Source organism: Cephus cinctus, unplaced genomic scaffold (assembly GCF_000341935.2).
Source record: "Cephus cinctus unplaced genomic scaffold, Ccin1 Ccin1_scaffold0715, whole genome shotgun sequence".
Classification (NCBI taxonomy): Eukaryota; Metazoa; Arthropoda; class Insecta; order Hymenoptera; family Cephidae; genus Cephus; species Cephus cinctus.
Window position 1 is genome coordinate 53,762 of NW_014333334.1, and position 26,529 is coordinate 80,290.

Here is a 26,529-nt window from a genome sequence, read left to right on the forward strand (position 1 = left end):
ACGAATGGGGGGTATAAAAGTAGAGAAGAAGTAAGGAAAGAGATAAATAAGAAAGCAAAGAATTAAATATAAAGAAATAAGGAAATAAACAAGAAATAAATATAGGAAAAGTAATACAAGCACAATGGAAACTGAGAGGGAACAGAGTCAAACGAGAAATCAGAAATGAAGATAGAAATAGAGAAGTCAAAAAGTAGAAAAGTAAGGAATGAGTTATAAATGTAGTGAAGAAACGAGGGAAGAGATAAGTGAGAAAGTAAAGACTGAAGGATAAATAAATAAATATAGAAAAAGAAGAAGGTTGGAAATAGAAGAGAGGGGTATTTCCAAGAGACCAGTATAGGAGACCGGCTCGAGGAAGAATGAGCGCTCGGAGTCCGGGCGCTGTCTTTGTCGCTTCCCCCACTCCGCGGACACAATTGTAGGCAATTTTCAGTACTTTTAAATATTCTTGGCCAGGTTTTCTGATTTCCGACTGTTATTATCCACGAGAATATCAAATTTTACTACTTATTTAATGACATTTTAATGAAATTAAAAACAAATTGCGGAACAAAATGGAGCAAATTGAGAGCAGTAAATTCATTAAGAAAATGATATGAAAGGCTGCTTAGTTATTTTGAGGAGCAATAAATAAAATGTTTTTCTGTTTTAATTAATATTTTTTAATCACTTTGTAATAACAGCGGGGCATGCACGAGCACATAGGATCTTCTCAACCCACATGAATGCTCGAGGGTCAACGACATGTTGGAGTGTTTTTAGTAAAACGATCAAATTATACTAAAAGAACGGAAAGTAGAAACCCAGAAGATAGAATTTCGACAGGCAGGGGATTCGTCACTTGTCTGTAATTTGTCGCACATCTCGAAATGCATCAGATATATAATTCGTCTGTACCAGCGCTTATTGGTTACTTGCCGCTGATGCTTTCTATTGAAACTCTAGAAAATGTTAATAGCAAGGATGCATCGTCTTGCCGTTTGTAAAGTAGAAGAAATTGAGGGCTGAGCTTTTGTCAAGAAAACAGTAGAATAGTGTCGATGCAATCCGCTGACTAATTTGTAATGAGACTTGATGCTCAAGTGCTTAGGTTACTCAGGTCTTATTTATTTGGTTACAGATAGAGAAATATTAAATAAATTTGTCTATCAGATTGAAATATATAATAAATTGGCTAACTATGAACATTCGTGCTCGCGAATGTCAATAGGAAAGAACTAGAGATAATTTACATCGCAGCTTGGAAGCTGCGCAGGTAGGGTAAGAGATCGCCCAATGTTTCTGTATAATATTCGGGCACGAGATTCGACTCCTCTTTCAAATGGGACTTCTTCCACTTCTCTACCTCGTCGAGTGTCGTGACACCTGATAAAACCAAAAGTGTCTTGAAGCCGCAGCGTCTTCCGAAGAGAATGTCGGTGTTGCAGCGATCACCAATCATCAGAGTTCTCTTTGGATCGACACCATATCGCTTCGTAACGACCTGCGCCACGTATGGCTCTGGCTTTCCCATTATTGTTGCTTTCCTTTCGGCACAGGTCTCAATGCTGCGGACAAGACTTCCGGTGCCTGAAGAGAAATAGTTATTTCTTTATTGGCAGTCCGAATATTAGGGCATGCCAATGAAGAGATAAGAATAGTAACTTTACCGGGAATGACAAGGCTGCCTGGTACCGGAAATCTTTCATCGGTATTCGTTCCAATGAAATGGATATTTTTGTCGTTTAAATACGTAGCAGCCTTCACCATCTTCGGATAACTAAAGTGCTCGTCAAAACCAACAATTACTGCGCCCACTTGCTCGTCTTTTTGAAACGTCTTGTAGACATGGTCCCCTGTGAAAGTATCCGGTCCTGAGCCAATGTGAGGGATACCGACTCTGTCTAATTCCTTGGTTATTCCTAGAGGAGATAATAGTTGTTAAAAAAAAAGGAAAACTGTAGAACGATAAAATGGAGATACACGTCAATGATCACAGTACCTGTTGATCCTATCACATAGACCTTTTTCTTGAAACCCAAATCCTGAAGATAGCATGCAGCTAGGTTGGAGGTACAGAGTATATCATCGACAGACGCTTCGAAATTAAGAACTTTGCACTTTTCGACAAACTCCTCTCTTGTCTTTGTACTATTATTTGTGATGTAGAAGACTTTCTTGCCGAGATTACGAAAGAGATTCATTACATCGGCAGATTTCGGTATTGGATTCATCTGCAACCACAAAACACCTGCGAATGCACGGTGAAAAAGTTCTTAGCTTTAACTACATATTTCATTCGAAACAAGTGAAAGCTCCGCACTATAGGTATTCGTACCATCGCAGTCCGTCAGCACGGTATCAAAGGAATTGAAAAACTTTGCGAGACTCTCGCTGGTCAAAGACTTGATGCTCCTGGCGGCCATTCTGTCTGCAAGCAGAGAAAGATTTATGAATGTTGCAAAGAACTTACGGTGAAAATTTAGGCTTTCGATATTTTTTTTTTCTTTTTTTTTTATAATTTCACTCGTTAGCCTCAAAAGCACTGAACCAGTAAAGCCAATACGAAGAAATCCACGTCGCTCCTTCCGGGTGGCAATTCGTTTGACTCAAATCAACGTACTACAAGTGGAGATTGACACATGATAAAACGTGCTGGAGTTATCGACAAAGGATATGGCTTACTGGCATGTTTTATCTATGAGAAGAAAGCCGCAAAGGAAAGAAGAAGGGATGTGGTTATTTCACTGAAACACATTCGGCACGACTTATCCGTATAGGTTAGGATATCGCCAGTTTCGATTATTTAATTTACCTCGTTTAGTGTTGATTCACACGTCTAATTGTATTTTGCGATTCACTTTTAGCCTTATAGAAATCCGACCAAGGATTATTTGAGCATTTATACAAACCAGAACTGTATCAAACGTCCCTAACAAGGGAAAAGCTTGTTAGATTGGTAGAATACGCGGTAGGAATCAGTTAAGAACTGGCACTGATTGACTTGACCTGAATGTTGCTGCGAGCTGCGACGATTAAATGATAAAACGATTTAGATGATCACACGATCCCCACTTCCTAGTAGTCTTTTAATCACATAAAAATAAAAGCATTGGCCGCCCACGTGAAAGTAACATGAATGAGCTCGAGGCCTGCAAAGACCTTCTTCGGATACTTTACACATAGTCACGTGCTTCGTGGTTGACTGGACAGACGACTGACATATGGCGAAGGAATTGTTGTCACACATTGTACCTTTATTACACCTTGCTAGCTATACATATTACTCTCAAGATGAAAAAAATAAGGTCACAGCGTATTAACTTTTGAGTCGCTAACGCTACTCGACAACTGAATCCTTATTGCTGCTAACCTTCCTCGTCGTTTCGCGCTGCAAGAGACTCTTCTCCAACGTCCGTGGCAAATCAAGTCCCGAAAGTCGCGAGACTGCACTCTTCTTTGGCTCTCCTGCGTCCTTTCTTCTCTTGCGCTCACTTCCCTTTGCCGGAGACTTTTTCTTTTTGTTAGACACGTGTATATTATTTATGTGCTGAATGAGTTTTTGACGGGAACAGAGCTTCATATTGCAAATGTCACACTGATACAACTTATCTTCATGCTTGGTGCGAATGTGCTGCCTCAAATTTCGCATGAAATTATAAAATCGCGAGCAGTTCTCGTAGGGACAGGTAAAAACCAGTGGCGTTTCTGAATGTACGGCAGCGTGCTTCTGGAACATGCTGCTGTTCAGGAATACCTTGCCGCAATGCTTGCATTTGTAATCTGTAAAAAAAAAATCAACAAAAGTACTGAGTCCGAGCTGCTATCCTCTAGAAGACGAGCATGCCATGAATGACAGTGAAGATATTTCACGCGGAACAAGAGACTTTTCAAATATGCACGTTTCCCTTTCACCGTTCGTCAATCACTGAATTCACAGAAGGCAATTACCTTTTTTTGAAATATATTTCACAAAGCGTACAACGAGAAAAGTGTGGTTCAACGATTCTATACGACGATATTTAACGAGACAACTTTCTCCTACGTATCTATATTGCATACATCCTGTTTCCGTAGATGTGCCTTTTTAAGTGCAGAACGCTAATTCGAAATTCGCAATCGCCTGGTTGTGGCTCTGTTGGTCCTTGGTTATGATAGTTGGGAGCCGCGCAATCAACGCGTTAAAGGCATTTATTGCATGAGGATTCCACGAGTTATCACTAGAATCTTTATCCCTTGCGATTGTCCCAGAGTGTCGTAACATAAATGCAAGTAAGAAGATACGTACCTTCCGGGTGCTGACTTCCGATATGTGTGCGAAGCGACGACATTTCGAATATTTCGGAACATTCTGCTGCCGGGCATGCATATTTTTTAGGACTGCTGGCATGATTCCGAAGATGCCTTCTAAATCTATTATAAACATTATATTGCTTCTTACATATGTTGCACATATAAAGAGCATTCCCTTCGTGAAAGGCTATATGTTCTTTGAACTGACGTTCGCTTGTAAATGATACATTACATTTTTCACAAGTTAGTTGCTTCTTGTTGTGATGCCAACGTTCATAGTGTCGCCTTAAATTATGTGGATTGCTGATCAACATGAAACATTTCGTGCATCTATAAAAAAAATTTATAAGAAGTGAGATAACAGTTAGTCTTTCTTGACATAACGATCCCTAATTTTCACTTATTCTTACTTATATCGTTGCTTGATATCATCATGTGTCTCACAGTGTCGTTTTAAATGAGATGAGTTAGTATAAGTCTTGTCGCAGTTGGGATAAGTGCACCTATAAGGTCTCTGAAAAATTCATAAAATATAATGTCCAAACACATACATAAAGGCTAAATAGTTAAATACCTCTCCTGTGTGGTTTCTCATATGCGTAGTAAGTTTTGATGGCCTTAGAAATGCATACTTACATCCAGGCACAGTACATTTATATTTTTTCTGGACATTATTTACATCTTTTGTATCCTCCTCAGTGTCTAATAAAGTCTTTACTTCAAAAGGAAGTTCATTGGGTTCATCTATATTTTGTCCCATACTTTTCATAAGTGAAGATTGGTTCTAAATATTTACAAATATAATAGAATACAATAAGAGACGCACAGAAAATGTACAGATATCATAGGTGTTAGTAGATTAGTATTCTATAGCAACGTGGACATCTTGAAAGACTTAGGCCCAACGATATTATGATTGAATATGGATATGACCTGACATGATCAAAACCCAACATACTCACATAATTCCATGCGTTGCCACCAGGCCACTAAAATGTGCTCTTCACTTTCACGTTTGTGAAACTCTTTAACTATTAATTCGTTTCTGTTATTGGTAGATGGTGCTGTTGACCTAAGGGATTATGCGCTCCTTTTTTTTCTGTAATAAAAAGTACTGTTAGAATAAGTGCTAGTCTAAAAAGAATATATCTTAAAAGGGAAGATCGGTTTTAATTCGTTCTAATACAGGATTAGGAGAGGCATGCAACGACAACGGCATTGAAGGTGCAACTTCTGTGGTGCAACTGGACATTTTATTATTTGCATAAGTTTTGAAATCACTCACTAGGTGGCGGTGTAAAATATGTCGACTTCAACTAATTATTAAAGAGTAATTCTACTTATTGCATATGTGGTCTGTGATTCTGCAAATAAAAGAATGGGTTACGCCGTTACACTGTTCACGGCTAAGAACTGTGCCGTGTATTATCGCGCAGGGTTATTTATTTGGTGTTAATGGATCGTGATGTACATAAGAAAATATGTAGGCTTTTGTTTATGCTCAAAGTGTTGCTCTGACGTGAAGTAAATAGCAGTAAATAACGTACAAGTGTAAAGAGGAGTTCAAGTTTGCAACAGGAAGAGAGTAGGAATAGGCGAAGGACGGCAATTATCATACTGTGCACGAAGAATGAGTGTGCCTCGGAGATATTATCTGCATTGAAGAGGATCATATTGCGAGTCCAATCGTGTAACCTCACGTTGCGAGAAGCTTTTTCTATAATCAAATAGCTAAGAAAATTTAGCAAAACGGAGTGCCGCAAGAGTGCGAAGCTCCGTGTTAAGATGAGCCTCAGTATATCAAAACTTTTCTCCAAGAAGAAGAGCACAACAGACAGCGTAGCTGAGATTGGTTTACCTACGAATGTCTCCCATGAATTTCATGTAAGCAAGAATGCTGTTACAGGACAATTGGAGGGCCTACCTGACCCCTGGATACGTCTACTCAATGAACAGATCTCCAAATTGGAGCAGGATCAAAATCCAGCAGCAGCATTACAGGCTATTAAGTTCTATAATTACTCTATCAAAAAGAAGCCCCAGGAAGAAGTCTTTAAGCCATTTGTGACGGAGGATCTTATAGAGGAGGAGTCTCAAGAGATAGATAAGATTCTTGCTAAAAAGAAATATCAATCGGGAGATTCTGATGGTTCTACCTCTGTTAGTTCTACAGATAGCCAATTGCAGAGGCTACCAGACCTGCCTCCAAAGACTTATAAACCAAAGTTAGTACCAAGAAAGAACATTGACAGAATAGAGAAAACCTTAACAGAGATACTTGAAGATTTGAATGCATATCAAATTGATGATAATCGTATGCCTGATGAGATACACCATCCAGATGATGAAAGTCCCATTTTACGCAGGAAGACAGAATGCTCTGTGGGAAAGTTATCGGATGAAGAGGTATTTGAAGAAATCAGAAGAATCTGTCATCATGGGGATCCCAACAAGCGTTTTGAAAGGAGTAAAGAAGTTGGTGCTGGAGCATCAGGTACAGTTTTCATAGCTACAGACATTTCTAACGATCAAAGGGTAGCCATAAAGGATATAGATCTATCCAAACAACCAAAGAAGGAACTCATTCTAACAGAAATTAAGGTTCTTAAAGAATTTCAGCATCCAAACCTTGTCAACTTCCTTGATGCGTATCTTCTTCAAGAGCACCTATGGGTTGTGATGGAGCTTCTCGAAGGTGGTCCTTTAACGGATGTGGTGACTGAGACTGTAATGAAGGAAGCACAAATAGCAGCAGTCTGTCGTGAAGTTCTAAAAGCTATAAGTTTTCTTCATGCCCGAGGAATCATCCACAGGGACATAAAGTCTGACAACGTTCTCCTAGGGATGCAAGGAAACGTCAAGGTAACAGATTTTGGTTTCTGCGCCAACATCGTCGGTGATGAAAAGAGACAAACCATGGTTGGCACGCCATATTGGATGGCACCAGAAGTTGTCACAAGGAAGCAATATGGCAAGAAGGTTGACATTTGGTCCTTAGGCATAATGGCTATAGAGATGATCGAGGGCGAACCACCATATTTAAAAGAGGCACCACTTCGTGCATTATATCTGATTGCCGCCATTGGTAAACCATCGATTCCACGATGGGATACGCTCAGTCCTACACTACAGGATTTCCTGGAGAGGTGCTTGGCTGTGGAAGTAGACGAGAGGGCAACAGCCGACGAATTATTAGCACATCCTTTCTTGGAGAACTGTGCAGACCTTTCCACCCTGACGCCATTAATTAGAGCCGCCCAGCGAATGCTGCGCAAAGCATTTTAAAGTCCAAAGATCTTTGTTCTGGCGTACCGATCTTTACGTTTATCTAACGAAAGTACATACTCTTGTTCTTTCCATTTTATTTCTTTTGTGTTTATCTACCATTTTTGCAATTTCTCTACATGCGTGCACGGTTAATTCGCAAAAATCAATAGATTCCCTGTTAAAAAAAGTCAATTTCCATGCAATTACCAGGATTTAATATAATCTGGATAGTTTTACATGTAAACATGGTTCAAGGTATTGTTTGCCAAGTAATTACTCGAGTATTCATGTAATTTTAACAAAACTTTACTACAAACTGTAGTAATGGCCATTAATATGTTTCGTTTCCTATTTTATTCAAAATCGAACAAGGTGCAATACGCTGAAACATGCGTCTTTGTTATTGTCAAGCGTTAAATGGACGTTAGTGCAATTTACTTTTCTTCTTTAGTCTGTTGCAAAGCGTGAACAATCATTTAATCTTAAGACTGACGTCTGTATACATTATACAAAAAGATGATATTTGTGCTAGACTTTGAGAATAAGTAACGTACTTATCTCGGTAGTGGCTGGTGGTGTTTAAATAAGGAGATATGGGAAATCAATTGCGTCAGTGACAATTTTCGCTAATCGAGAGTTCAATTTCAAGCTTTCAGTTTTCTACAAAATTTATATCCGAACGTCATTTTTATTGCTCCAAAAATACATATATTAATTGCGTGGGATGAATAGTTCAATATAAATGGTACGATGGATTTTCAGTATTTTAATTTAATAATATCTTTGAAAGTCCATCGTTCCTTTTCTTTCCAAGTATTTTGTGATCCGTAGAAAATTTGACATAAGCCGCCCTAAAGCAAAAATGTATTACGATAAAGAAGTATTATTACAAATTGAAAGGACCAAACGCTGGCAAATCGCCGCAACCTTTTTTGTAAGTTTTATAGCGAGAAGGAAGGAGAGCATTTAGATTTTAGAGAGAACTTTTACTAAATCTTTGTAAAAGATATCTTTTTATATTTAACGAATGATCCTCTGTGTGCCTAAAGAGCATTATTTTGCTCGACCATCTAGAACCTAAATTGTATAACATCTTAAATAATAACAGCAATGTATATAATTCTGTTTACAAACGATAAAGGAATAAATCACAATTTTTCTCAAAAGTAATCATCCTAGTCTCTTCATTCCATGCGTTTAAATAAAATTCTCATAAGGACGAAACAGCGTTTCTCCTGGTGGGAGAATCAATAATTTGATATTCCGGAGAGACGGACTTATACCTGCTGTCTTTGAAACATCGAGTGACGTGGGGAATACGTTCGAGTTACTCGACGATATAAAATTTGTCGAAAAATCAATGTATCTTCAAATTTTCCAAATGTATTACAGTCATTATTATGGCAACCTTATCGTCAGTTTTTACTTTTTTTTTTAATGAATTGAAAATGAAAATTATGAGAATTACGCAGATTCCTTGACACCAATATTAAATATAGATAGTCAGTACACGTCCAATAATTGGCACCGCGTGTCAATAAATTATAAATAATCTGTCTATTGCCACAAAGTATCTGTCACCACGAGGATAATATTTATTACTTTCCTGATTTTCTAATACAACCACAGAGCTTATGGATTGAAAAAGCATGCATTCAGCTTCAGTGTGGGAAGAAAGTCAAGGTAAGTCGAGGCGCTTCAAATTACCTAAATAATACACCTACGACAGAAGTTTGATTATAGGCGTATTGAAGGAGTCCAATAAAACAATGGATGATTCGGTCAGTCTACATGAGGAGATCAACTTCATGAGGGACAAATGTGAATTTCTTTTATCAGCTCGCTTGCTCGCCGCTTTTCAAAGAAATTGTAGGACTTATCGGAGATAATGGAGATAAAGTTAATTTATCATATACGGGATTTTGCTATCATTCATACTTAATATTAAACCGGGAATATTCTCAACTGAGAATTTTATCCTGCAGCTCGAATATCATAATAACAACGTGGCACAATTTTGCATTTTCTATTTTCATTTCCACGACGAAGAAAAGTTCATGGGCTATCTCAAAACGAAACGGTAGTGATTATTATTGGCAATAAATATTTTTTATTTAAAATATCGTCCCATGCATTTTCTAATTATTCCAACTATTATTATCATCCATTCGACATTAACAATAAACATCTCGGGTCTTTGTATAGTCACTTTCTCACGTTGTACATACTACTAACACCCGTATGAAAGTCCTCGTGTGCGAACGCGCGTGTGTATATAGACATAGCTGCTTTCGAAGCGATGCAAATTGTTGAATAAACACAATTGTGCGTATGTTGCCGGAATATGAACTATTGAAAAGTACTTATACGGATGAAAAGGTGTCAAAGACACCAAGGTATGCACCAACTTCTTTAAGTTTACCTTAAAAATAATGATAATAACAATGACAATGATACCTGAAGTCGAGGAATATTCAACGGAAATGGATGAATCAAAAGTGACTTATTCATTTGCTTTCTAGAATAAAGACAGCTATGCAATAAATCTATAATTATAATTTCTACAAACAATTAACTATATTTCTTATAGATAATTAGCTACGTAAGAAGGAAAGGTAAATGTTTTTTTTTTTTTTCAAAGGTCGGATATCCCAATGCAGTACCAAAATATATTGGCATTTGAAACTCAATATATATTGCTTTTATCTGTTGATACTGCAGTCACCAGTTAACATTAAGAGTCGTGCGCCAAGAACGAAGACAATAGCGTTTGGGAATTAAGACGTATGAAAAAGAAAAACTATTTGGTACGGATAAACAGGCTAGAACGGGATGATCATTGGGATACTATCGATAATATGGACATAATCTAATTAACAGATGTATGACTAACAAGTGGGATATCACAAAAGAGATAACTTATACGCATGCACAGCGCAGAACCAGGCGAAGCCTCGAATAAATATTTTCTTTATTTTGTACAATTCGTCGAAATTAGTCGGCAGTATGAGGAAAGTTCTTGAAACCTCCAAATTGTGAAGTTATTTCTGAAAAAAGTATCAGGTCTGTGACTGACTTCCACGTCCTCCGTTCCGATGCGCAAGACAAACAGCTATTGTACCATTTAAAATTATGTGTGCAGATTCGGGTGAGAGGAGTCATGGGATAAACATGTTCGTACACTTATCAAATGATATCCAGTAGATAATTCTCCGCGTAGGATACGGTAAATTCGCCAGTCGCATACTGAATTGAAGCGCTTGATCGTTTCACTCACCAGTGGAATTATTCTCGTCGATGCCTAAGGGCTCGGGATTTAGCTACAGCCAGGGCAACGGGATTCTCCAGAATGGAACGCAACACTGTCAGGAATTCAGCTGCTTGGTCTTCGTCAATAGCACGTGCATCGTAGGATAGCGTGGCAGTCATTCTGGTGGACTTGGTCAGGGAAGGGCCTGTAACAGATATCCCAGATATTTGTCGTTTCTATGTACAATTCACGAAATGTAGAATAGTTCACACTTCTTACCTAATTCTACTCGCCCACCTCCAACGGCTAGAATGGCTGTTTGCGGCGGATTGATTATCGCAGAAAATTCTTTGATTCCAAACATTCCTAAGTTGGAAATTCTAAGGAAAAAAAAAAAAAAAAATAATAATAATTGTTATATTATATTTTCTTTGTTGACATCACGTTCAGTTTGTTTTTTCTTATAACGTTACATACGTGAAGGATCCACCCTGAAATTCCTGGGGCTTTAATTTTCCTTCGCGAGCTCGCCCTGCCAGATCTCTAATGTTGCTGGCAATATCAGCTAAGCTCTTAGATGGCGTATCAAAGACTATTGGAGTGATAAGTCCTGTTGGCGTGGATACTGCTACAGAAATATCGACCTTCTGTGCTCGTATTACCTGTATAGAGGATGACATTTATTAACGTAAGAATATCTACAATGAACTCGATTCTTGTTACCTGGCCATTTTGATATAAGCTATTGACATCAGGACACTCGAGTAACGCGTGAGCTACAGCTTTTGTTATTAAATCATTTACAGATACGTTCACGTTATCCGTTTTGAGTTTACTGCGTAATTCATTGAGTTTGTCTATTTGTACATCCACGGTGGCATAAGAGTGCGGTATGTTGGCCTACAAAACATTGTATTATGGAAACAATACAGGATAAGGACTATCATTATTAATGTAGAACTTTATACCTTGGATTCTCCTAATCTTTTGGCGATCACAGCACGAATATTCGATACTTCGATATCTATATAAGGTGAACCCTTTCCAGCTGGTTTTATTATGGGAGAACTAGTAGAACCAGTTCCAGGAGTCTTTTTAGATTCTTCGAGTACAGGAACTGGCATAAAATTCATTAGTTTGAATTGGGATAATTATGCATAAATTAACAATAATTTGAATGTAATTACCAATTATTTGAGTGACTTTTTGTAAATGATTTGCTTCAATGTGAGCTAGCACGTCGCTTTTCAGAAGACGATTTGGCCTGCCTGTTCCCTTTATAGATCCTGAACTCAGACCATATTCTTCTAATAATCGCTTTACAGCTAATCCATACACTCTAAACGAATAATATGAATATTTGTATACAGTATTGTAGACAAATTATAGTCCAATATCAATAAAACAATAGAAAAAGTGTAGTATAAATTGTAGGCACGTACTGTCCACTTGGTGGAGGCTGTGGACCTGCTGGTGCTGCAGTTGTTGAGGGAGATGGCTTCGAAACGGTAGGTTCAGATGTTGGTGCTGTGACAGCCTTAGTTACTGCAGGAACTACAGCTGTTTTCCAATCCGATCCTTTCTCCATAGTTATAGCAATAAGTTGCCCAACCTCCACTTGGGAACCTTCAGGAATCTGTAAGGAAAAAAAAACTAATTCATAAAACTTACTAAGAAATTAAAATCGGAATTGTAAAAAATGAAACCTACAAGAATCTTTGCAAGAATGGCCTCTTCATCCAATTCAAAAGACATTACAGCTTTATCAGTCTGAATATCCGCTAGAGCGTCTCCAGGTTCAATTTCATCTCCTTCTTTTTTCAGCCATTTTACAATAGTACCTGACGTCATCGTCGGTGATAGGGCAGGCATCGCAATATTTTGTCTGGAAGAAGTGAACAGTGTCAATGCTCTATTTGTAAGTGATATTGACATGCGATAACATACTGTCCTGGTGGTGGAGGTTCAGACGATATAGCAGGTGTTGATGACGGTGCAGCTTCAGTTGTACCAGAAGCAGATGACACTAAAGTGGCTGCATCACTAGGTAACTCAACTGATTTCCAGTCCTGGCCCTCTTCAACAGTAAGTGCAATCAAAGTACCAACTTTGATATCTTTGGTTCCCTCCGTAACAATGATTTTTGCTAATATGCCTTCATCATCCATTTCCATTGTAACAACAGCCTTATCCGTTTGTATGTCAGCCACAGCATCACCAGCTTGTATATTGTCACCTTCCTTTTTGAGCCATTTTACAATAGTACCCGACTCCATCGTAGGGGATAAAGAAGGCATGAGCAGTTCCTTGCCTTTGACTAAAAACAAAAGCTCATTATAATTAATCTACAATAAACCTGGACATTCCACTGTCTGTTTACTTTTATTAAACTCAAAAAGAGGTGATACTCGACTCATAAAATGTTGACAGTCTTTCAATTAAAACTGTTCTATTGCATAATCAATGTGAACTAATAAAATCAGACTGTATAAAGTTCTGTTAGGAAATGTAATGATACTCAGTAAATATTCAATATGTTCCTTACAGTAAAAGTGTCCTGTTTGCTATTTCCATGGATACAAATGAGAAATCAAAGGGATCTGAGTACTTCAGAATGTTCAGACGTGCATCTAACCTCATCATTTACCATGTAACGAATACGTACCGTCGAGAATCCAGCTGGTATGGAACCATGATCGTTGATATTTTACAGGTACAAAAAGGCGCGACACAGTCTGATTCGCGAATTTAATAGAAAATAGGCCGACTCTGCACCTCACCATTTGCGCCATTTTCGAGGATGGCGAAAACCGTGACGAGTGGAAGACACAAGTGACCCCTCTTATGTCCTCTGCGGCAAGGTCAATTTCCCTAGAAGAGCAAACCACACGCAACGAACGCATGAAATTTCCAGATAAAAAAATAATGTAGTTTCATTCATTATAAATCAGTATTCACAAATGCCTCGTCAGTGAGGCTGGTAGAGTGTTTCCTGTATAGGCAAATGATTTACTCAGTTATATATTTGACATTAGTTCGTCTTCGAAATTAAACTAAATATTGAATATCTGGCATAATAAGGAAGACTTTAACAAAAACAATATATCGATATTTTTTTCATTAATATTATTCATTTTTTAAAACGCTCTTCCAGAGAATGTGTTACGATCGGCGACGCAAACCGAATTCATATTTGCTGTACATAAATTGTTTATCCTAGGTATCACTTATCATTCCTGAGCCATTAGGATTTCGGCTATCGCACGCCTACATTGTACAATAATTAATATTTAAAATCTTGGAGCAGGTAATCTTCATTGGAATACCTACTCTAGGAAGGATCGATTCTCACATACATGATGAGGTCGATTTAACACTCTTTTTTTTCTTTCTTTCTTATTTACAGTATAGAGCGAACGGTGCACTATGCAGTAAGGCATACATATACATATGTATAATAGATCGTTCAATTTTGTTTTCAATAAAATGAAGAAATTAAAAATATACACAGACTTAAAAGCTATCAAGTAATTCAAAATGTAGTTTGTACGCAATATCATTGGAACCAAAATAGTATCCTCTTTTATAAACACTTATAACAGCGACCCCACAGTTGCGCTGTAGAAAACTTCTTTGTGAGTCCTGAATGGAGATTCACTTAGCGTTAGGATGGCGTCGTCACGCACCCGAGACTAGAAATAAATAGCACAACGTAGCACGGGATATCGAGCACGAGAACGACCCTTCGTATTTAGGAACCTCGCACTAAATTGCTGGAGCACCAATAAAAAATTCCAATTTAAAAAAATAACACGCGCATCTTATTCTAAAGTCAAACACAAAATAAACGCAACCGCCCTGACATGGCTAGAGACTGCTCAAGTTTGATTGTCATAGAGAACTAGTCTATTGGCAAGGCCCAGGGATGATCCGTTATGTAACCATATTGGATGTCCGATAGGCACTTCAGGAACATCTTGTAGATAGGTTCAGGCTGTTCCAGAGTCGGAATGTGAAGACCCTGGCCCGCATAATCAATGAAGGAGATGGGACTGACGATACAGGCTGTACCAGCACCAAAAAGTTCCAGCAACTGCAACAAATAAATATCATTACAAACTAACTACATCAAATCAGAGCCTAAGCAGTGATGTTAACACATTGCGGACCATACATCTTATTGCTAATTATACTGAGTAGCCAGCTATGTTTCTAGATAAATATAAAATACGAGATATTTCGTTATCTGTATACTGTGTTAATATCGATGAGAAAATAATTTGTCATAGGGTTATACGTCATGATACATAAACACCGGTATCATTCCTACCGCAGATCCTCATTTATGTTTCTGATAATAATCGCCCGTATCATCAAAATGATTTATTTCAGTATTTTTGTTTATTTTTCAGATTCTCGTAATGTCAACATTAACTCTCACGCAATTTGATTTCCTGCGTCGTGATTTTTCCCTTTTCCGATTGATCGCGTTTGCGCGCGTTACTCTTCTATATACGTAGATGCATACACACAAACTTACTCTGTTCTCCAAAATCAGTCGATGCACTTCGTCCATAGTAATTTTTCTTTCGCTCACTTTGAACTGCTTCAATTCCCTTCCTAATGCCAGAATGGAGTTCCTGGTGACACCGGGCAGGATCAAACCATTCAGAGGTGGCGTGACTAGTTCCCTTTCTGTTAAAGGAAAAACAAGGCTTTTTACGGACAAAGTCTTTAATTCCTGTAGTAGAACAAAACAAAAGATGGCTCAAAGTGCTTACCGCCATTTTCGTTAAGGTAAAACATAAAGATGTTCATGGTGCCAACCTCCGTCAATTGATTGTCATATCCGTAGAGCCAGAGAACTTGCTGCAGGCCCTTCTCCGCAGCTTCTCGTTGAACGTGAATCGTAGGCGCGTAATTGCTGCCCATCTTACGGTCCCCACAGCCTCCTGGCCAGGCCCTCGTGTATCGGGGATCCGCCAGCAAGGACACTCCTACTTCCTTGCTGCTGTTCTTGAAGTAGGTTCCCACGGGGCACAGGATCACGTAGAGGAGTGCCGAATCCGATGCTGCGACCCCGAGCGTCGGCTATTTCGAAAACCCAATAACACACTGACTATATTACTACAATTATTATGTCAATGTTCAATAAGCGTATTTCATTTGCATGAAAGGAGCAAGTTCAGCAGAAAGAGCAAAAATGCATAAAATCAACAAAGGTTCGGAGGCAGGCAGAATAGATGCAAGAAAGGAAAATTAGTCTTTGTTTGACGGCCAAGCATCAGATCGTAATTACGTCTTAAATGAACGGGAGCATGGTTGCCGTTTCCCAAAAGTCCCCACAACTAAACAATGCTGAATTCTTGGCAATTATTATTGAGCGTTAAATTACTACGCTTTCTAGGCTTCTTTTTAGGTTTCTCATCGGCAGAAGAAGATCTCGCAACAGGACTGGCGAATGACACTTTACCACGATATAGTTGCATCATTTTCTCTATCTCGGGAAGTGACAAATTATCGCGCGACATTGACATTACAGCAACTAGAGATACGAGAATGTCGTTGAAATTAAAGGGAAAGTTAACATGTTACGAATAAAGGGGTTAAGGCAATCGCGACAAAGGTACGGAGGAAAGAAAGAATATTAATACATTTTTCGAGTCGAAATTCCCATTTGTATTCTGAGTAACGGTATCGCCGATTCTTCGCATGGAAACCTGGAAATAGTAATAGTTTAACGATAGATAAGACTACAGACTCTTATCTCGCACCAAGCACAGCATCTTTTGTTACGTGACGAGAAAAAACCATTTAATCACAGAAGCGGAAATCATTGTGAATTTGTGAAAAAGATACTAAACATTGAAAATTGCGTTTGACAAGATTCGAGCAATCTCTAGTCAAGAAACAAACATGGGAATTTCATGAATTTCTAGATTTACCAACCCCCAAGAGCGACTCAGGCTTTAGAATACTTTGTAACTTCTTATATTAATTAATCTGACTGAAAGTTTGTTACTTTTTTTGATTTTATGATCAGGCAGCGCTAACGCCTAATGCAATATTGTTACCCCATCGCTTCGCTCTCTCTCTCTCTCTCTCTCTCTCTCTCTCTCTCTCTCTCTCTCTCGACTGTTCACTGCTGAGCATTACATTCAATCCGCATAAAGCAAACATTTGATAACATACGTAAATGAACCGTGACTTGGACAAAAATCAAACAGATATGCTCCTCTTTACTGCTTTTTTATAAACTCAAGAGCTAAAGAGAGGAGATAACAGATAAGTATTGCCGGTTAAGACTGACTATGGCTGTAATTGTATTCTTAGAAAACAGCAGAAGGTTGCTCCGTGTCGCTGACATCAGATACACGTACCCTTATTCGCATTATTGTTTTCCTATAAATTAGCAAAAGGAAGAAAGCGCACAAGATGCGCAAGTCCACGAGGAATAACGCCTAAAATTTCAATGAAATAATAAAGCATGTATTGCAAAACTCAATCCATAAAGTAGTGCAACTGCATTGGTATTATTATCGTTATAAAGAACACAAATGGGAAATGTAGTGTGAATTAGTCTTTTTGTTACATCACGTTGTGCATAATAGGCGAGAAAACAACACAATAACATCATGATTTATTTCAGCTTATCGCTATTGAGAAATATTAATAAAAATTATCTGTCAAAGCTTGGTGGCATTAAGAAATGTGAGGTCCTTTAACTTTAAATATCATAATTCGATTTAAATCATGAATTATTGAGAAATGATGCAGACGTTTAGAACATATTTATACGCCTAGACGGTAAAATCTTGGCTCTACAACCGTTGTTCGCTCGCTACATTTTTTTCGCAATTTTTTATTCTTCCTTAAACGTTCATCTCTCTCTCTCTCTCTCTCTCTCTCTCTCTCTCTCTCTCTCTCTTTAATTTGCTTGAGACGATACTTACGTCGATGCCTATAAGGGTAGGGCGGATGTAGAGACTCGAAGCTTCCGAATGAGGAACCCATTCCTGGTCTATACTGATTAGCCTGTTCAAACACTTTATCAGCTCATTGCCGTTAAAAGTTGGCAGTCCCGATCGTATTGCAGACGTGTTCATTCTCTCCATATTTAATTCTGGTCGGAATATTCTTATTTTCCCATCTATTCCGCGGTACGCCTTCATACCCTCGAATAGCTGCATATAAATAACAAAAAGCGCCGTTATTTAGTTTTCCGTATTTTTCATGTGCACCTTTTTGTCCATGTCACTCACTTCCACCGCGTAGTGCAGCACTTTTGCTGCTGGATGAAGTACCAGATTCTCAAATGGGGTAATTTCTGGTGCCTGCCAACCACCCAGAGACTCGTAGTAAAAAACCTTTAGCATGTGATCCGTGAAGTATTTACCAAACGTGAGAGCACTCACGTCTGGCTTTGGTTGAAGCTGATGCGGAGCGGCAAGGCGGACGGATAAATCCGAACTCTGCAATTATTTGGACAATCTATGCTTAGACTAATAATTCGAATATGCGCGACGTTTGCCATTTTCTTGAAGACATATGCATGTACCTTGAAGGAACGTTCGGGCTGGATGGATTCTTTGTCACGAATTTTCAGGGATGAGCTCCATCTTACGTTTAGTCGCAGTTGGTTGAGCAGACCACTCCTGACCAGAATCTGTGACAGGAAAAACATTTATCTTCTTTGAGTCAAAATGGAATTACGGCAACGAGTCGCGAGACCCACCGTCCTTTTAATGTACTGCATGTTCCTATTCGTGAGTTTCAGCGATAATTATTCAGGCCAACACACGTGATGCATGTTGCTTAGTGCGACACGAAGAGTGAGGCAAATTATAATTAGAAAATGTCATCTTGTCATAATTTTGTTCAGTTTGCTTTACTAATAGACCGCTAATTAACTGTTATATACAATTAGAAGTAAACTTTCAAATTAAGATTCTTCGACAAAGTTATGTTACGTAGAGTGAATGTTTCTCGCGCCGTATGTATTAGGTGACAAAAACGAACTCACTTAGTTTGTAGGTTAAGTCAAAAGTCAACGTGATATTTCGAATAACATTTAAGAACCAGCTAGCGCGTAATATAAACTATGGTAATTATGCAGAATACGTAAGGACGATTCTAGAAACGAAAATAATGAGATTCGAGGGCGAGTTAAATAAGTACGAATAAGAATTTACCACAGACACAGCACTATATTTCTGGTTCGTAGAGATGTCAAAGAGCACAAATGAAGATAGCACCACTCTTGCACTTTAGAATATGGAAATCCATTTACTTTCATATTTAAAAGGATAATGAATAAAATCTTAACAGACTCCAAAAAATCCTTGACTGCACTACTCCAAGCGTCACGTTATTATATTCACGTTAGGATAGGTTCCTACCAGCCCACGTGAGGTTAGTTTATGAGGCACATTTAAATTTCAACACGGCGACAATGTCGAGCGCGAACAATATTGCACAACAGAATTTGTCCATTTCCAAAAAAAAAAAGGTTTTCAAAAAACATACATATGTTTTCACGGATCTCTTCGAACGGTGAAACAGATGGCATGTATTTTTTTGCAAACAAAACAAATTTTATAACCACATATCCAATAGTAAGACTTACCTTACGCCTTAGATGAACCATTTTTACACTTTATTAATTAACGTTTAATTAAAGCGCAATACTCGAGATGTCGAGATGCACAAACCAAGGCACATTATACGCTTATTATTCACAGTCGAGTACTATTTCCCACGTGCAAAGTATGAATACCATACAATTCCTCAAAGAAGCTTCGATGAGGTAACCGTCAATTGTCCATACAAGAGTCTACTTAACATATTTTGTCAATAAGAAAATGAAAAGAATAAAAGCAAAAGGGGGATAAGGAAAAGGAGAGAGAGAGAGAGAGAAAAGAGTAAGCCGTAAGAAAATGAAAATAAGTGTCAAACACAGCTGGTGCAGAATACCAAAATAAGTTTGCAGAATAATTGGAAAAGATGGGCAAACGTGTGTCAGGCCGGTAACCATAAACGATATTAACTAAGAAAAAAGAAGAGGAACCGCACTGAGAAAAAAATTGGCAGCCGAACGTGCACGCACTTGCTTTAATTTCCTCGCGCTCTCGAATAATGAATTTGAATGAACAACCGGCTAATATTTTATTTATCAGTCACAAGAGAAGCAGGAGCGAGAGAGAGAGAGAGAGAGAGAGAGAGAGAGTACAAGAAAGCATGCATGTGTGTACATACATACATACTGGTGTTTGTGGACATTTTAAAGAAAAACTGATAGAGGGAATATGAGTTTTCCCCACCACGCACAAATGTTAGGAGACGGATCGTTGACGTAGGAAAGAGGTCTTCATCGCGTAAATATCGTTGCTCGCGAAAGGGAAGAAAAAATTGCGTGGCTCTAATGTACACATCCAGGCAGCATAAGAGAGAAGGAAAACAGAATAAAAGTATTCATAATTCGATAACACAGCGTCCCCCGTCCTCGACTGATAAGGCAAGACACTTGCTGAATAACTTGCCAATTCCTCATTTCTATGCGTGTACAATTATTCGAGAGTTCATCTTCTCCTGTTGAATGTTCGTCGTCGACGTCTCGAGGTTCCGACGTTCAACGTCATATTCATGGCCGACGCCTCTTTCTTAGGTTGGAAATGTTATTGCGCACTGCAGTTGCGGCCATTACGGAAACAAATATTTTGATTGATAGATATTTACAATAATTCCTTGCGGGACTGAAGAAAAATTTGATTAATAAACACGAATACTTGTTATCTTTGGCCACCGTGTGTAGATACTATTGTTGGCTGAACGATGAGGAATAGAAAGAATAGCGAAATAAATTAGCAGTTGATACTGTGATGTTTGCGTATCACGTTCTGTATCGTATGATCATTCTCGTAACGGAAGTAACAAGTACAACGTCACCTAAACGGTGTAAGCATTATGTAAGGGAATACAATAATATGTTTTTTAACATTTAACAGGGTAACGATAAGAACAACGTGCTACAGATAATGCTCAATTGATATATATATAGAGAGTACAATAACGACAGGGCTTCATCGAATGAGTATTATATAATAACTAGATATTATCTTGGTGAATTTATTAAATGTATGGATACCTATATACAAATCACGTATATGAATAACTACGCCATTTATGTAAATCATGGGGTTCGATTAATTAACGTCTTTACGATAGTAAAGATCTAGCGCCTATTCAAATATACAAAAAAAGACTGATACGGACACACGTCCGTGTATGCTGTTTACATTTTCTTTTCTCAATTAGCTACTATACTTTCTTCTACCAATAAATAATCAATATCTAATGCCAACGATTGTACGACTGTCTTCTCGTAAAACAATATTAATGTGGGCCTTACCGTGTTCGGCTCATCGTATCCCTTTTACTTCGTTTTTGTAGATAATTATTCTGATTTTTCGAGAGAAAGTTATTTTCAGCAGTCGATAACTAAGCGAATATGGTATATAAACGTAATGCAGCCTAAGCCTAATGTAACCACCTCGTGTCTAAGACATATATGAGCCAATATGCCCTGCATTAGATGGTTTATATGGGTCTATTCTGATGTCGTGGACGTATTCTTAATTAAAAGTTTATGGAAAGTCCGATTGCCACTAAATGACTAATTAAAGAATAGAGAAAAGTCCATTTCTCAGCGTACCGTGAACTGGAATGCAATCGGTCGCTTATCTTGCGATCGTAGTGAAAGCGAGAGAAAAAACAACGAATGAGAGAAGCCCGCAGATACGAAAAATAAGTCGAAATTTTTTATCGCTCTAGATTACACAAATTTTGATAAAACGATGATAATACATATCGATATATTGCCTAAAGATAACGCAATGCGGGATAACTCGTTATATTCGTTTCTCGGATTTTTGGCACAGCATTTTATTTAACATATTGGTTCTATCGTTTTCCTTTCCTTGCATCGGCGTAGAGAACCCCTACCTGCTACACGTGAAACAATTTCAATGACATTATCGCCTATTATATCTTTTGGAGAAAAACAGTCGATTCTAAGAGATTCTAGAGACTTTTTCATCAGGATAATGTGAAACTTGTTTTTCTTTTTCCTTAAATAAAATATGTTCTACGTGTAGGCAGGGCGTCGAGTAATTTTTATAAAAAAGGGACTACTGCAAATTCGGCTAAAGTACTATAGTCATCGCTTACAGTCGAAGATTAAACGCTGTTAGAATTTAATAAATATGAGAAAAACATGTTCAGCGCGCTTTGTGTCATTCTATGAGAATCGAAAGGTATTTCATCGTTTACAGGACTCTGACATTATCTGTAGATCTATTGTAGTTCTTGCCCTATTGCTTGATATTTAAGGCTAATGCGTAATCTAACTCGTCCCATATTTCGATTACCATTCAATTAGATCTCATCGTCCGTATTGATACTTTTCCAATTGTACGCATCGCTCTAATGGTTACAAGCATGTCTCTCGATTTGGTACTATTGGTTAGTAATCGGTTAGATGATCCCGTTACATTGATTTACATGATCACAGCACATGGAAAGATGGTTAAATACTTTCGAATTATGTTTTCGCGGCTTAACACTCTGTGGATTAGAAAAAGCAATAAGTGCTTTTTACCAAAATTTCTTGTACCTTATGGAAACATCCTTAAAAGATCAGATTAAAGGATGGAAGCACAACGGCTTCGCGTCACGTTCGTTTCACGAATACAGTCTTGTAGCTATCAGCAATGTCAATATTTTAGTATTTTTCTAAATTTTACTAAATCTCAAATAAATCTACGAAATTCGCCATCATTCTTGTCAAACTTTCTAGGCTAAATAAAGTTTGGCTAATAGAGAGGGGGAAAAAATTACTTTGCATAATTTAACGCATGGTCAAGTAAAGGATTGTAATAAAAAAATTGTGACTATGACCCCCCTCCCCTCACACGGAATATCTTAAGTTTCATTAAAAAAAAGAAAAAGATCTTGTTCTTCGTTATGTGATTATTTGTCGACTTCCTGCCAGTTATGTGTCACCTTCTTTGTTTTATGTTATTTTGAATACCTTTATCTCCCCCCCCCCCCCTCTCCATTCGCCAGTATACTTCTTTTTTTACAATCTGCTCAAATTAATAGAAAGATCTATAGATAAAGTTTCACTAATAATATCGCGCCTTTTCTTTTTCTTTTTCAGGTCGATCAGGCGATACGACCCGATCTTAAGATCTTTCTTATCACAATTATGCGTAGTTTGAAACACGCTACACAGCTGATTAAAAAATATTTTAGTAGTTAATCTGTATCTATTAATGGAATGAGATTCCGTGGCACCGCTTTAATGAATCTTAACGGTATCCGTTATCGTTCTTCCAATACTTACGCGATTTCGAAATTATATTGAGTATTTATAAAAAGAGCTGTCCGCCATCTTATACTCGTATCTTCCGTTTGTGTGCCACTAAATCTCGTTTCAGATGATACACGAGAACGATGACGGAATAGTATAATCGCACGTATCGCACGATTCTTCAGACTTTGCGATAATAGGTTACTACAACCCCATAGTAATCCATCTACAGTGGTGTCCAGCGAATGGTGTCCACCGATACCTAGTCGATATACTTCAAAAGTAATTAGAATCATAATCACTTGCTGATTAGGCACACTTTCGACTAGGTACAATTTGACTTAGAACAATTTTGAGCAACGTATCACTCTTGCGGACTGTCCACGTTGTTACAAACTTCCTCATTTATGGTGGTCAGGTTACTGTTTTTCTGGAGCGCCTTCTTCTCGAATTCCTCCCTGTCCTCGCCCACTCTAAGACTCCTCTCAAGAGTCTGTCGATTCTGATCCATTCTATACTGACTCTCCAAGGTGTCGCGTTTTTGATCAATGTTAATAAAGTGCTTTTCAAATGCTCCATAAGACTCCTGATCCATATCTCCTTTGCGTTGAGTTATCGACGGAGACGCGTCGGGCGAACTATCGGGATAAGAATAATCGCCGAACCCACCATATATTGGAGATTCCGAAGGATACGGAATGGTCGGATAGGGAATTGGTACGGGTAGACCACCGTTTTGCGAGAAGAACATTCGTCGGTACTGATTATAGCATGTACCGTCCTGAAAAAGTATTTGCCAGTCAAGTTGTGGCATCAAGTAAAATTATTCTCAGAATTTCCGAGTAGTTGACTTACCGTATTATAATGAGAGGTCAGAGCCACCTCGGATGCCCGTGATTTAACACACACTGGTTGAAAGATGCTGAGGAGTGTCCACGTGGGTAGGAAATATTTTAGCACTACCACTATTACCGTCAGGGAACTAAAATACAGCTGAATATGATTGTAAATTCCGCTACAGCCTGTTTCCTCTCGGCCCACTGCAACAGATTTTCGTATGACACTTGTACCACAACGTATTATACATTTTAATCACATGGCATAACACTCTAGGATCAGTAGGATTTGCTTACTAAAGGACATAACTGCATCAAAAACTATGGATACTACTGCTGAAATTTCGTATACAGCTGTGATGAGCCATAAGTCGCGGGTCTGTGAGGACGCTATTGGTAGCATTAGTGCTGAAATGGCTGAGTGGCTGTTGTTTTGAGTTAGGTACAGAGCTACCACTGCGAATAATTGCACTGCTATAAAATCTGCACCAGATAGCATCAGCCAGTAGGGTCCTGGATGAAAAAAAAGAATTTTGTAAACATTTGGGGAATAAATGTAAATTAGTAGACAGATGTATTACTTACTGAGACATTCTGTCCATGTTCCACTGATATCCACCATTCCCATTAATACTACAGTAATATAGTACAATGTATAGAGACAGAGCACAGGATTAACAACATGTTGTACTATATCATCCCTGTGCCGTGAGCTCGCTGCTACTGACCAATATAGGTGACAAATCAGAATAAACTGCAGTAATTTGAAAAAATTTGTTGTAAAATCCAACTGTGGATATCTTATGCCAAATACGAAACTGGCAGCACTGCGAAAGTAAAGTAAAATAAACAAACGTTAATCCCATGATAGTACAATCACATTTTCTTAATAGGCATACCACATAATGCACTGGACAGCTGATATGTAGAAGATAGCATAATGATGCATCTGAGAATATTTGTATGCATGGTATTTTATTATTTTGGAAACTACAAAGAGAAATGTCAGTACTGAGATTACAACCAGGATGCCTACACGCCCACAGGCGATTCCATCATACGGCTCAAAACATCCCCTGCTAAGAACATCTAATGTATCATTGCCATACTTTCTGCTTCGAGCCATGATGATATTTTTCTCCTGAATAAGATCACAGTGAATCCTCTACGAGCATCTAAATTCCCATTTTTCCTGTTACAGAGAATAAGAAGAAATGTAATAATTGTTACATGGAATATACGCAGCTGGCATAGGGCTTCACCCAAGTAATGCAACCCTGGCTTCAGGGTCCAGCAATGTGTTTTATAGCGGATTTAAAACAAAACTACAAAATATACAAGGTCATTGAATCTCACTGGTATTTAAAACAGCCAAACTTCCAAAACTTAATAAAAATTTTATTTCACAAAGATATTCTGTCAAAATTTGTATGAAATCATGTTCCTTACCTCTCTCACGCTAGTGCTTCTTGATGTAAGGATTGGCTGCCAGTGCATTCGCAGTAATCATGATTACAAGCTGCGATTTAAATCTGAACAGCAATGCAAAGTCACTTTAAAGACGCGTACACTTCATAATTCACAAATTGTCGCGTGTATCTACCCTGTCTCAAGCAATTACAGGGTGATACAGGGTGATGGTGATAGAAACAGACATGTTTATTATAGAAAGGAACGGCAACCGAAGATTCACGAAAATAGCCGATAACTACCGAGGATGAAACATTCGTGCTGCCATCTTTTTTTCAAATCCGTTCAAATTACAACGGTCCTTCTCGTTAAACCTTTCTAGGGCAGTGATTTAAATCTTTTACTCGTGATAACAGCGTCAGTTTCGTATCCCGTGTCAAGTAAATTCTGCAGTGTAATAATCGTTGCAACAATGTTTCGGGAACTTTGCCCGAAGACGATGGAACGATGGAAACACAAGAGCCCGAAGAAATGATAGGATTTATCAATTATCGCTGGCACTGCTGTTAACTTTTGGTAAGTAAAATTTGTACATTACCTGACATACGTGTGTAAGGTAGAGACTTTAAACGGGAAGGTTTACGTTTCTTTACTGGCACGATGTATAGAAATAACTGAATACTTGAATAATTAAACGATTCCGTGGAAAACGAGGGTCTGTACGAGTTATACCGTTTTGAAAACTTAATGAGACGTCCTATTTCGAGCTTGTTACTTTTGTTATTAAGTCCCGCTATGCGATAGATACGCGAGATAATACTGTTGGGACGTACGTATGGCTGAGTGTAGTAGGCATAGGTTGCATGAAACGTTGAAACTTCCTGCATGAAATCGACGCACGTCCCAGTGTCCTTGCGTGTCCGGATTTAACCGTCACGATGCTTACAACAGTACGTGCCTACGCTCCTTTGGAAGTCTGTTAAATATGCCGAAGCTTATACGGTCTACGGAGTCCTTTGTTCTGTCGTATTCGGGTCATTACAAAGGGCCAATTACGTATAGCAAGGTTAGAATATTTAATGTAACAGATATAGATATAACAACGACACAACCACGATGTG

General features: G+C 38.2%; 5 protein-coding genes across 9 annotated transcripts; 1 reads left to right on the forward strand and 4 right to left on the reverse strand.

Annotated features, from left to right (window-relative positions):
* Positions 1–641: 641 nt before the first annotated feature.
* On the reverse strand, positions 642–5,446 carry LOC107270249 (zinc finger protein 534). Of its 2 annotated transcripts, XM_015745096.2 has the most exons (9): positions 5,238–5,446; positions 4,850–5,059; positions 4,686–4,789; positions 4,271–4,605; positions 3,356–3,765; positions 2,321–2,420; positions 1,985–2,233; positions 1,653–1,904; positions 642–1,572 (listed from the first exon to the last, which is right to left on the reverse strand). In XM_015745096.2, exons 2-9 carry the CDS (start codon positions 5,042–5,044, stop codon positions 1,232–1,234), a joined length of 1,986 nt encoding a protein of 661 aa, XP_015600582.1. In that variant the 5' UTR covers positions 5,045–5,059; positions 5,238–5,446; the 3' UTR covers positions 642–1,231. The 2 variants fall into 2 exon arrangements, with proteins under 2 accessions (XP_015600582.1, XP_024943434.1); XM_025087666.1 differs by lacking the exon at positions 5,238–5,446 and having other exon boundaries at positions 4,850–5,229.
* Positions 5,447–5,635: 189 nt separating this feature from the next.
* LOC107270252 (serine/threonine-protein kinase PAK 2) lies at positions 5,636–8,712 on the forward strand. The gene has a single exon (XM_015745101.2). It carries the CDS (start codon positions 6,061–6,063, stop codon positions 7,558–7,560), a length of 1,500 nt encoding a protein of 499 aa, XP_015600587.1. The 5' UTR covers positions 5,636–6,060; the 3' UTR covers positions 7,561–8,712.
* A 917-nt stretch (positions 8,713–9,629) lies between these two features.
* LOC107270250 (dihydrolipoyllysine-residue acetyltransferase component 1 of pyruvate dehydrogenase complex, mitochondrial) lies at positions 9,630–13,831 on the reverse strand. 2 transcript variants are annotated; one of them, XM_015745097.2, is made up of 11 exons: positions 13,458–13,831; positions 12,740–13,109; positions 12,503–12,677; positions 12,235–12,428; positions 11,980–12,131; positions 11,761–11,909; positions 11,516–11,692; positions 11,270–11,454; positions 11,072–11,172; positions 10,820–10,997; positions 9,630–10,589 (listed from the first exon to the last, which is right to left on the reverse strand). In XM_015745097.2, the coding sequence occupies exons 1-10, from the start codon at positions 13,693–13,695 to the stop codon at positions 10,828–10,830; spliced, it is 1,911 nt and encodes a 636-aa protein (XP_015600583.1). In that variant the 5' UTR covers positions 13,696–13,831; the 3' UTR covers positions 9,630–10,589; positions 10,820–10,827. The 2 variants fall into 2 exon arrangements, with proteins under 2 accessions (XP_015600583.1, XP_024943435.1); XM_025087667.1 differs by lacking the exon at positions 13,458–13,831 and adding an exon at positions 13,338–13,439.
* Positions 13,832–13,903: 72 nt separating this feature from the next.
* LOC107270255 (branched-chain-amino-acid aminotransferase, cytosolic) lies at positions 13,904–19,950 on the reverse strand. 3 transcript variants are annotated; one of them, XM_015745104.2, is made up of 8 exons: positions 19,766–19,950; positions 19,419–19,625; positions 18,351–18,458; positions 18,055–18,264; positions 17,746–17,976; positions 15,574–15,883; positions 15,333–15,487; positions 13,904–14,885 (listed from the first exon to the last, which is right to left on the reverse strand). In XM_015745104.2, the coding sequence occupies exons 2-8, from the start codon at positions 19,437–19,439 to the stop codon at positions 14,694–14,696; spliced, it is 1,227 nt and encodes a 408-aa protein (XP_015600590.1). In that variant the 5' UTR covers positions 19,440–19,625; positions 19,766–19,950; the 3' UTR covers positions 13,904–14,693. The 3 variants fall into 3 exon arrangements, with proteins under 3 accessions (XP_015600590.1, XP_024943440.1, XP_015600591.1); XM_025087672.1 differs by having other exon boundaries at positions 19,419–19,950; XM_015745105.2 differs by lacking the exons at positions 19,419–19,625; positions 19,766–19,950 and adding an exon at positions 18,528–18,909.
* An 874-nt stretch (positions 19,951–20,824) lies between these two features.
* On the reverse strand, positions 20,825–26,218 carry LOC107270254. Its single transcript, XM_015745103.2, has 6 exons — positions 25,448–26,218; positions 24,898–25,190; positions 24,584–24,825; positions 24,296–24,511; positions 24,018–24,202; positions 20,825–23,943 (listed from the first exon to the last, which is right to left on the reverse strand). The coding sequence occupies exons 2-6, from the start codon at positions 25,122–25,124 to the stop codon at positions 23,527–23,529; spliced, it is 1,287 nt and encodes a 428-aa protein (XP_015600589.1). The 5' UTR covers positions 25,125–25,190; positions 25,448–26,218; the 3' UTR covers positions 20,825–23,526.
* Positions 26,219–26,529: the final 311 nt, after the last annotated feature.